The 12,605-nt window shown below is 36.5% G+C and overlaps 1 protein-coding gene across 1 annotated transcript; it reads left to right on the top strand.

The window, feature by feature from the left end:
• Nucleotides 1-184: 184 nt before the first annotated feature.
• LOC137391741 (ATP synthase subunit alpha, mitochondrial-like) lies at nt 185-7,476 on the top strand. The gene is made up of 9 exons (XM_068078276.1): nt 185-323; nt 746-821; nt 1,104-1,276; nt 1,422-1,705; nt 2,567-2,772; nt 2,905-3,056; nt 4,476-4,808; nt 6,784-6,928; nt 7,038-7,476. Exons 1-9 carry the CDS (start codon nt 264-266, stop codon nt 7,271-7,273), a joined length of 1,665 nt encoding a protein of 554 aa, XP_067934377.1. The 5' UTR covers nt 185-263; the 3' UTR covers nt 7,274-7,476.
• The last annotated feature ends 5,129 nt before the right edge of the window (nt 7,477-12,605 follow it).

Here is a 12,605-nt window from a genome sequence, read left to right as displayed (position 1 = left end):
TCAGCGACAGATCATATGACACAGTCTAAAATAAAAAGAATAATTTTGCTCAGGTATAAATGAGTTAATCAAATGCAAATATATTTTTTTATCAATTATAAATAATTTTACAATAAATTAAAATTATTTTCAACAATATACTGTAATACAAATCAAAATGCTATTCATTTTTTTCAAGGCTTGCGCACAACACAACCGGCTTCCAAGGCTCACTTCGTTCTGCCGGTGGTACAAACATCATACATCATCGTTCATAATAAAACATGCTGACGAGTAGAGTTGCTAGCTCTGTGGCACGCAGGCTGCCTGCAGCTAGCAAAAAGGTGAGTTTTAGAAGATATCATATGCTATATTAACGCATATTTTGAGCGAATTTGTAGGCTTACACTTGCTACAATTTTCGTCCTCTTAGCTGACGTTTGTTTCTGGCACATGGCTAATTGACTTACGCAAACGTTGTTATGGCTTATTCACGGCGATTTTTAAACATTACATTGTGCAGTAATTGAGCCACAAATTACCAATAAGTCCCCCACTCAACTGCGGTCAAACTCGACGTGAAGTCGAGTTTAACTCGAGTAATAACTCGAAACTTTCAAAACGTTGAAATTTATTGGTCTTTGTTTAAATTGTTTTGCACTTGAATTGTATTAACAATAGTTATTTTGCTTTATTATTTAAAAGTTTTTACAATTCTTATACTGCGCATGCTTGACGTATAAGCAACTGTCTTCAATCTATTTAGGCATGTGTGAATTCACTTGGAGTTGCTGCATTAGCAGCAAGGAAATTCACTACATCTGTTCCAAAGACTGCTGCTGGTAAGGTTATGTACTCAGTTCAATTTTCTTTTTCAAGCCTGAATTGTTTTCATCTTTTGCTGCATGGCAAAAGTGTTTCCTCATCCTAGAAGGAATTATGCGAGACGATTTTCTTTTGGTGTTAGCGAGACATATATACATCATGTTTAGCATATATTTTTGACAAAAGGAAACTACTATTCAAACTGCTAGCATCTTTAACAGTCCTTACAACTCATCATTTTCACAAGGTGATGTCTAAATAAGTTTTTGTCAACTGGCACTATGGTATCAAAATTTCAGGGGGCTCTGCTGAAGTGTCAACAGTGCTGGAGGAGCGAGTACTTGGCCAGTCAAGCCAAGCAAACCTGGAGGAGACTGGGCGTGTGTTATCCATTGGAGATGGTATTGCGCGTGTTTATGGCCTAAATAACATCCAAGCCGAAGAAATGGTAGAATTCTCTTCTGGACTAAAGGTATTTACGTTACAAAGGATTTGTTGGTCCCTGTCAATCTTGTGTGCCCAGTCTGTATTTATTTGCATTTCGATTTGTTTTGTCTAATTTTACAAATAAATACAATATTTAACATTGTGGCATTTGCAATGACTAATTATTTCAGGGTATGGCCTTGAACTTGGAAACAGACAATGTAGGTGTGGTGGTATTCGGTAACGACAAGCTCATCAAGCAAGGTGATATTGTGAAGAGAACTGGTGCCATTGTGGATGTCCCAGTGGGAGATGAACTTTTGGGACGTGTTGTTGATGCTCTTGGCAACCCTATTGATGGCAAGGGTCCCTTAAATGCTTCCGGCAGAGCCAGAGTCGGGGTAAAAGCACCCGGTATCATTCCAAGAATGTCGGTGAGGGATCCCATGTTGACTGGAATCAAGGCTGTAGACAGGTGTGTGACCTTGCAAATACCAGATATGTTGCTGCTTGTGCCCCTTAAACGAATTTGAGCTTTCGTAGAAAGCAAATTGTTTAAAGCATATAGTGCAGAGATATTCCATTCATTGAATGCCATTTTTAAAACAATTTGACCTTATCTGCGTCCTTTGCTTGAATAGCAACGCAAAGAGTTGTAATACTCTAGATCCCGTAGAGTTCAATATCGACACAGTTTGACACAGATGAATTTAGTTTTTGCTAGCTTCCATTTGTGCTCTTTAATATTAGCATAATTAGCGGAATCACGTTCTGTTTACGGCTACTCTACCTTTGGTTTAATAGTCCTTTTTTATGGCTTACGTAGTGATAAAGTACACGAAAAGCATGACAGTGCTGAATGATGGTGCAGTGCAAGTGATTTATTTAAGTGCTACCATAGCACATGGTTTTATCACTAATCATATCCTTAAGCGTCATTCACACATCAACTTGTTCAAATTATAAAAACTGTAAAATGGGGAAGTAGCTCATGTTTCATTGCTACTGCTATCATATCAATGAAAGAGGCTATCAATTCCTAGTTTTAATTACAAAAAACATTTAGGTTTAGATACAGTTAGCAATTGGCTAAGGTTTTCTTTTCATCCATATTGCATCAATTCTGACCTGTGTATTACTATATTGCTTTTGGAACTGCTCTGTTTGAGGCCTATTCTTAGGAGGTTTTTCAAGCTTGTTTAATGGTGTTTATGGGCCTGTTATGACATCTAATACTTGTGTTGCGTTTTATCTGTATCAAGCAGTTATTATACTGGTCTAATTCACTATAACCTGGCTGTGTTCGGGTTCTTCATAATTCTGTTTTGTTCTATAGTCTGGTGCCCATCGGTCGAGGACAGAGAGAACTGATCATCGGTGATCGTCAGACAGGCAAAACTGCCGTTGCTGTTGATGCCATTATTAACCAAAAACGGTTTAATGACAGCAATGATGAGAAGAAGAAGCTGTATTGTATATATGTGGCTATTGGACAGAAGAGGTCGACAGTCGCTCAGCTTGTCAAGCGACTAACTGATGCCGGTAGGATTCAGGCTTTTTGTTATTTGTCCGACCATGTGTGGATTATGAATGATTAGCCATGGAGGTTGCTAGGGTTTTATAATATGGTTGCCGAGATATTGTTGTTTGCACACTAATTGATGTTGCTTGCAGACGCTATGAAGTTCACCATAGTTGTGAGTGCCACAGCTTCTGATGCTGCCCCTCTCCAGTATCTCGCCCCCTATTCTGGCTGTGCTATGGGAGAACACTTCAGGGACAATGCCAAACATGCCCTCATCATATATGATGATCTCTCCAAGCAGGTAGAGAAAATTTCATTTTCCTTATCGATCTCTTTTGCTTGTATTTTTCTATAGCTTAAAGAATAGAGAAAACATAATATTATTATGCTTTATTATTTATCTTGAGGTGTTGACTGATGTTCTAAAAAAAGAATCAAGGAGATTGACCAACTAGAAGCTGAGATATAGCCAGCCAAACACAGGTCTACCAAAAACATAAGTGTTTTGGTAATCATCAATATATGACGTATGAAATCGACTTGTGTGCCATTGGTCAATTAAGCCAACTAATGCGCTCTCCTATAACAATCACGGCGTTTTAATTGGTTTAATCCCTGGAAGTATAGAACAATCAAATTGGGCCTAACAATCATTGCTCTGAGAATTCCGAACCAGTCCCTCTGACGTGTAGATTAGTTTTAGAATAAAATAATTACACGCATCTATTATTTCGCAACATTCTGCTATCACTTTCTACAAATTATATTAGTTACATCATTTATTCTATACGCAATTATATTATTATTTTGTATAATATGCATTATGATTATTATATTAATCATAAAAAATAATCATTGATAAGATAATAGATCAATAGAAAAATCAAATCAAAAGTTATCGTTTTCTTTTCTTACAGCAAGAGCAGCACGGTCAAGTTTTTCTTTTTAAGATTATGGCTGTAGTGAACTTACAGTCTGTTAATAGTGACGATAATCATGAAAATCAACTGAATGCTGCAGTAGATACACAGTAGAAAAATGATGATTGAACAAAAATTCACTTTCCCATTTCTTATTTTAAACGAACTGCAATCGCGGATGTCGCATATAGACTATACATGCGCCGTTCGTTGAACAGAGGATCTTCGGAGCATATCCGTGGAGATTGAGTTAAAATTTGAAGCCCAATAGTCAAAATCTGCTCTTCTGTTTTGAAAAATCACGGCGAGGGGTTGTGGGCAAATGCCTTTACCACACAATGTTTGCTTGATTTTCTTGAGAAACCAGAGCTAGTCTGTAAATTATTTACTATCGCGAGAAGCGTTTCACATCTCGTAGCCAAAACAATCATTATACGTAACGGCGGTAAGGGTGCGCAACTCCGACACATGAACATTAAGTCGATTTTATACGTCACAGTTTTCGGGATTTTCGAAGGGTTTTCCTCTGATTCTTTATTAGGTAGACCTGTGTTTGGCTGGCTATATCTCAGCTTCTAGTGGGTCAATCTCCTTAATTCTTTTTTTAGAACATCAGTCAACACCTCAAGATAACTAATAAAGCATAATAATATTATGCTTTCTCTATTCTTTAAGGAGAAAACTGTAATTTGGAGATGTTCGTCATAACACCACATTTGTTTTGTTCATCTACTGGAGAAATATAATCTCTCTTCAAGATTTTGATACACAATGCCTTGACATTTCATTTTGTGCCATAGGCTGTGGCCTATCGTCAGATGTCCCTCTTGCTGAGGCGTCCTCCAGGTCGTGAGGCTTACCCAGGAGATGTCTTCTATCTTCATTCACGTCTCCTCGAAAGAGCTGCAAAGATGAGTGAAGCGTTTGGTGGTGGATCTCTCACAGCTCTACCAATCATTGAGACACAGGCCGGTGATGTGTCTGCCTACATCCCCACCAATGTCATCTCCATCACGGATGGCCAAATCTTTTTGGAGAACGAGTTATTCTACAAGGGAATCATCCCGGCTATCAATGTGGGTCTTAGTGTGAGTCGTGTCGGCGCTGCTGCCCAGACAACCTCAATGAAGCAGGTGAGTATCACTAGTGCCGGTGATTACTGTGATGTCATACATTAACATGGTATTTTATTCCGAGTCTCAGAATCGTATGTTCTTGTTTATATCTCGCAACTTTCCTACAACTTGAATAATGATCAACATACACTAATAGAAAACTAATTCTAGTTGCTACGAAACTACTATAAAGACGTTCAACATGTTCGTCTCGACACCTGTACAGGAAACTATTGGACTGTTGTGGACCCGGAAATACTGTTAACTTGTATATCAACTAAATTAATATACGAGTTATAATAGCATACTAGCTGTACTACCCGGCATTGCCTGAGTAATGAAAGTCTTTGGACAGAAAACTTATTTGTATTTGACATATAATACATTTATTTGTAATTAACATATAACAACGTTTGCCATTCTAACTTTCAAATTACATATCATAAGAAAAGTGTTTTGTGTAGTTGAAATAAATTTAAAGGGAAAGTAAAAACGATTGTAAAGGTTTTCAGGCTGTCAAACAACTGTAACTTTCAAACTTCATATTATGGGAAAAATAGTTTGTGTAAGTCAAATAATTAAAAAAAATATAACGACTACAAAGCGTCTGAATGTAAATGTGAAATAATTAGCAAGTAATAGCTAAATTAAGTCTGTTTTGCTAAGATTACAATAAAAGATGATTTGGTAATGATACAATTAATATGAACTGGGAAAACAAAATAAAAAGCTTGAATATGTTGAATTAATAATAACAATTACTTGGTCGGTTTCTAATGTTAAAAAAAGGTTACTGTTCCACCAGAAGCTATCCATCAAAACTTTGAATACAAAGATACCGGTACCTCTCGATACTGGTACAAATGTAAAAATGAGATACTGTCTTTGTCTGACTGAACGGATAGTCAATGTCGAGGCTCCTTTTACTAAGATAATATAATTGTCTGCGTGAAAATTGGCCTTGACCCCAGATATAGTAATTGAACCTTGGGAAAATCCGAAAATAAAAGTTCATGAAAACACTAAAAAGCATTGTTTCATATATAATAAGTACACAAATCGCCAAATTTTAATTTCGAGAAAAATTATTGTTGATATCGTTTGGCAGAAAAGATTTGCCGTACCGAAAAAGCATCGCGTTTCCATGGGCATCGCACTACATGGCCGAAATGCTAAAATAATACGTCATTTAGTGTGTGCATACGCTATACAGTATATGATATGGACTTTGATAATTACGCCTTGTATAGCTCAGTAGTAGAGGGCGTGGTTTGAAATCTTGCGGTTGCAATCTCCGTAAGTTCTAATCCATCATAATTTGGAACTTTTAAATTCCAAGATTTTAATAGCTATGGCTGGACAATCACAACGACGAATACCCATACAAACATTGGGAGAAATATATAGTTTAGCTTTGTTGATATACAGGCTTCAACGATAATAGTCTTAGTTTTTATTAGTGAATAAGAACTTGCTTGAGGTTCATATCTTTGTGTGCAATAGACGTCACCTAGCGTGTTTTGGAACTTTTTTGAAACTGATTTTTTGTTGTCATTGTGGTTTTTTCATTATTAAATTGACTTGCCGATTGCCTATATATACTCTGATCTTTAACTGTCAAACTACCATTAAATTGTATTTCAAGAATTTGACCAGACTAGTTAGAAGGCTTGATAAGTTAATTTCTCTGCACAGAATAAGAAATTGAGAGCAAACTTGTTACAGAAGCTAATAGCAGATAGTGACATAGTTTCACATAGTTTCATAAATTACTGATTGTCGCGCGACCTGTGGTTGACATAAAAGTTTAGACAAATCAGCTCTTGAGACTGCTTTAAAACTTATCTGCATTGTGTTTGGAATGCTATTTTTCGCTGGAAAATATATATTATAATTCATCGGAATTAAGTCATCGGGTTTTTTACTGTATCAGTTTTTTAGTGTAAAATATTTGTGGTGTAACTACAAAGAATTTTATTGTTTCTTTCAACAGGTTGTTGCCTCTATGAAACTAGAATTGGCTCAGTATCGTGAAGTTGCTGCTTTCGCCCAGTTCGGTTCTGACTTGGACGCCTCGACCCAAGCTCTACTCAACAAGGGTGTTCGCCTCACTGAGCTTCTTAAACAGGGGCAATATGGTAGGGCAGCCTTTTGCTGTTTACTGCTTTTTACGCTTGCTTTCATTGAACATTAGACGTCGGCTTCAAGTTTTAGTATGACATATCAGAACACACCATTATTTTGCAGTGCCCATGGATGTGTCAGAGCAAGTTGCTGTCATCTATGCTGGGGCCAGAGGATATCTTGACAAGCTGGAACCATCTGCCATCACTAAATTTGAAGCTGCTTTCCTAAAACACATTAAAGCTAGCCACCAGGGCATGCTAGACACAATTAAGAACGAAGGACGCCTTACAGAAACCACTGAGAATCAGCTGAAAGAAGTTGTTGTTAATTTCCTCGCTGGTTTCACTCCATCCTAAGGAGTTTGCTATTCTTTAATATTTTCCGGTTCCTTGTTAGCTGTTGGCGGTGTTTGTACATGGGCGGATGAGATTTATTGCCAACATCTAGTATTTCCTATGTTTGTATGCTGAGTATTGTAAGATAATGGTATGCTTGTGTAGGATTTGCCACTACCATTTTATGTGATAATCCGTTTGCGCCAATAAATATGTATATTGGATTTGTTTTATTTGGATTTGCTTGATTTGTTAGTTTTTATTTTTACATTAAATCATGACATAACAAGATTACAGAAAAAGTAAGGTGCAATGAGGGCCCATATGCGCAGTGCCATGGCTATTTGAGGCGCAAAGCCCGAGTTAACAGATGAGATTGATCGCCAATGAAGAAAAGCAAAGTTGTGTAAACAATAGAAATCGGAACAACTCTATTCCAGCAAGAACTGCTTCAAAGCAGTTCTAAAACCATCATTGCTACCAATTTTCCTTAGCCAAATTGGCAAGGAATTTCATGCTGATGACACACCCGTCTATGGCCACCAGTAGAGGAGGGGGGGGGGAAGAGCTAATGAAAATAAGGAATGACTCGTGTTATAATGTGTTGACAGGTTGGTTTGAGATTTGAATTGTGTGTGAAGGCTAAAAGACATAATCTTAATTGGAATAGTTGCTGTACAGGCAAAACACAAGATCTTGTAAACACATGAGTTGATAGAAAATTTGATGATATATTATTCTACGCAATTGCTTCTGAATGACTAAAGTTTTGTTGAAGTAGCTCATTGGAGCATTTCCCCATGCTTCCGAGCGATAAGCTATTTTACTGTTAATTAGAGCATTGCATAAAAGCAAAAGAGGCATTTCTGGTGAGATAACGAGTCTTGGTAAATAGGTCCCAAGTTTTGTCGCAGTTGTTTTCTCAATAATAGGCCAAATCTACACTTTCTATCTGGTAAACCAAAGTGTGCCAGTCAACCCCATTAAAAAAATCTTTTAATTTGTCAGGATTAAAGATTTTATAACTCCGTTAAAGAATTTCTTCAGACTCGTTTATCCAAATTTTATCAAAACAGGCAAATATAGGTTGGTGGCCAGATGTGTCTTTTTCTACTGTGCCACAGACAATATTTAAATAGTGAAAATTAATTAATATAATTATGATCTATACAAATAGTTGAATAGGAGGTTTTTCGAGTAGGGATGTATATGATATTATGGAAATTATATAGACCTGTTAATTTGTATTGTTAATCTCAAGAAACTAATATATTGTTAGTAATATTGAGGGTCTGGATGAGATATCAAGTGCTGATATGGGAAACTGAGGTGCTTTTATACACAGTCATGCACATTACAGAAGCTTATCAATGGTTTCTTTTAAACTGCCTATTTGCCCACTGTATCTGGTATGGAAATGAGAGCGGGAGACAGCTGGCAGATCTATGTCTGAGCTACTAATTAGGCCAACCACTTTAAATTTTCAAGTGCAGTATGTGAGTAAACATACATATTGAAACCTCTAATTGAACACCAACTCTATTTGAGCGCTACCTCTATTTGAACCTACTTCTTTGCCTGCCACAGTGAGCAAAGGTTGAAAAATAGAGTGCCATGGCATTCGATTAGAGGTTTTACGATATACATAGCTTACAGTTACGTTGGGCATTGATAATCAGTATGCTATCCATTGTTTGCATTTTATTATTTTGAAGTAATACGGCTTTTTTCCAATTTTTTAAAGCTTAGAGAAAATGACATACAGGCATTTTGGAGGCAAAGAGTGTGTTGTAGTTCCTAATCACATAGGATGGATTGAATGGGTTCCAATTACTAAGACCACACCATAAGCTTGCTGTATGTACTAGCAGTAACTTATTTAGTGCAAATACTTCAACTTGCTAATTTTGTCAGCTTGATGGGATGAATTTGGAAGAGAGGCATGGTTAAACCAACAACCTAGTCAGCAATGCTATTAAGGGATGGTATGGCAAAACATCTTCTGCTAAAAAAACCTGACTGCTTTTAGAAATACTCAATTATTTATAGGTTTATTGATTGACAAAAGTTTGCGATAATACTCAGTTTTTGTAACTCCAGTGCTCACTTTGGCTGCTTTACTACATGGTCAAGCATTAATATAGAAGTAGTCTTACGGCGGTACTGATAGATTTGAACTATGACCAGATTTTTGCTAATACTCCCAATTGGCGCGCTGGTAAATATTCAAGAGCAATGTGATTCATCTCTTAAACCATGAGTCATGTGGAGCTGATAACTCTCAAAGTGTTCTCAACTACAAGCTGAAAAATACATTAGTCTGGGACTACACATTTAGGATTATCAATAGCGCATAATACGCCCAACATGTGAAAAAGAAACAGAATATAATCTTCAATGCTGCGATATGGTAAGTTACAAAATATTCTTCACAAAACATTTACAGTTTTTGCTACACCGTTTCATTATCTTATTGCTGAGTTGGCAGCCGTGGCTCTTTAAAGCCCATGTGCTGTTCCTCAATATGAGCTGATATGCAATTCTCACAATAATATAGGACATTGCTGATCAGATGCCACTAGTATCATGCAACTAACCTCATGACAGCGCAGCATGGACCTACACATTTTTGTATGGCATGCATGCACACGTTTACATTCAGTTATTCTTCAGAGCTGTAGAATAGACTTTCATCCACGCTCCATTGACAGTGCAAGAAAGAGGAAGCTTCATAAAGCTCATCTCTTTTAAATAAGTAATACATTTACATATGTTTGCTAAGCAAAGCAAGGAGGTGATTCCAGAAGGGTTAAAGTCAATTCTGATTATACTCGAAATATTCTTTCAATTTGGTTTTTGCAACTACAATTAGTTGGAATGCTTCATCATATAAATCACCTTTGATTAGGCTCTATGTTACTGTTTCATTTGGTTTGAGTTTTATTTATTGCAGACAAGTATTTAAAATGCATGCCAACAGGTAGGAAAGACTAGTTCATAGTTGAACTGGCAAGTGTGTGGCAAGTCATTTTAACTTAGCTCTTTCATTACTGCCTAGCACCATTGCTTGAATTATAGTGCTGCAACGTGTCTGTGACCACTGAGCTTATTCAAATTATTAGAAAAATACAGCTCAACAATACTAGTAGCCAGTTATGAATTGCAAGCCAGAGCAGTGTAAGTATGACAAGAAAACTCTAAAAATTTAGGATTTGAAACTAAATTTGGATTTGTCTACACAATAAGGTAATCGCTAAGCTATTCTTGAGAAAGAGCGTGCCATTGCTCTTGTATTTTTCAGAGATCTAAATTATTAAACTTTACTTCAACACAATATTCAAACATGTTTGAATGACATCGACAGCAAGAAATAGTTTGCTCCCCTCAATTTAAACATACTGCAAGTGGTCTGAAAATTGCTGATCCTTGAATTCAAATTGTTTATATATTATGTCCATTACTATTGGTAGCTGGCGTTTTTAATAGCGAGATGGAAGCACCCCCGTTAAAAGCGATTATTATAGAAATCGTTACATAATTGTTTATCTTAAAACCATATTATAAGCAGATGCAAAAGTCCACCCAAATTTTTATTGGTTGCATTATGATGCAGCAGCATTATTATAACACATCGCTTATACAAAACAACGCCAAATATTTTTATGCCGTTTATATAAAGTTATTAATTTACAGAGACATGTGTACATGTTTTCGTGCCGAAGTGATCTTAAGAATTAGGCTAACTAGTCGACGCAAGGTCGAATATTTTTCAATGAAGTTTTGGTCTTTGAAAGTACACCATAGCTAATCGTTTTACTTGAATTAGAATTTGAAATTTTACGATGTCTGCGTTAAAGATAATATATTAAGAGTTGTCGTTTTCTATTTTATTAATAAGGTGGAGAGCTGCTTTAACTTGCCACTTACAAATGAGTTTCTATTACGAGTTGTCTTAAGGTGTATCTGAACAGATTCTGTGTAAAACCTAGTTGGTGCCAATAGATTGCTTGCTTGTGAAATGTATTCATAGTTTCTGTCTTTAATGCAAGATTTACTGCGGGCAAAAAACAAATGAATAACAATTAGATACTGTAAAGTACCATCAAGTGTGTGCTGTTGTGAGTATGCAGCTATAAAAATCTGCCCAAACCATTTGACAAGACCAGACACAACATATAATGGCAGAATTACGTTTAAATTGCATTTGTATGTCAGCTTCAAAATCAGCTAAAATAAAATTCAAATCAGCTGAAAACTGATTTAACAAGAGTCAAATCACCAGTGCATGTCAAATAATGTAGCACAAATTAAGCCAGCTGCCCGATGTGCACAATTCAAATCTAATCACTATATACCGCTATGGAAGTACCTATATTTGGTAAATCTCTGAGTACAGACACATGTGAAAAAAAAATTGTTAACAGGATAAACTGCGTAATCATCAGTTTCCATTTTCTATATAGGTGATCTGCTTTTATATAGGTACATGTATATCCGTTGATGTTATAATAATTTATGGTCTATTATTACGCAGTGAGTATATATCACAGGTGTCCTTTAGTGGGATATTGCCGAGGCCGGGCTGTAGTCTACACACACAAAAACAACAAAAGTCCACGTAGTTATGAGCAAAAACAAAAGTATCCATCCAAATATCTCACCAATCCGATGAGCAGCACACACAAAAACTAAACCAATCGACAGCACCACCCATCATGTCAAAATATTCCATGTTTCATGTGTTGTACAACTCACCTTATGGTTTCGCGAAATTGGTTTCCAAGTTCCGATTAATTTGAGACTGTCCGATTACTGTTTTCTAAATGGTCACGCCTAGCCTAGCGTCCTGCTTCAACACTTCAATAACTACCGGGGCATCGCTGAGTGCTCCCGAACGTTTCTCCGATAGTTACTGAGGTGTTGAAGCAGAATGCTAGGCTAGGCTAGCAGCGACCATTTAGAAAGCAGTTATCGGACAGTCTCAAATTAATAGAGACTTGGAGACAAGTTTTAAGAAACCATAAAGTGAGTTGTACAAGATACGACTTGAACCTTGTAATATTTTGACATGATGAGTGGTGCTGTCGATTGGTTTAGTTTTTGTGTGTGCTGCTCATTGGATTGGTGAGATATTTAGATGGATACTTTTGTTTTTGCTCATAACTACGTGGACCTTTGTTTTTTTTTGTGTGTGTAGACTACGGCCCGGCTTCGGCAATATCCCACTAAAGGACACCTGTGGTATATATAGAAGCTTGCCCTATGTTTTTTCTATTAATATAATTCAATTGTTTTAGTGTAAATTAAAACTAACTAATATCAATTACATAAAATATGCTAATGTTAAAATTAG

This window comes from Watersipora subatra, chromosome 3 (genome assembly GCF_963576615.1).
Source record: "Watersipora subatra chromosome 3, tzWatSuba1.1, whole genome shotgun sequence".
Classification (NCBI taxonomy): Eukaryota; Metazoa; Bryozoa; class Gymnolaemata; order Cheilostomatida; family Watersiporidae; genus Watersipora; species Watersipora subatra.
The sequence above is the reverse complement of the archived record's forward strand: the minus strand, read 5'-3'. Positions and strand labels throughout refer to the sequence as shown.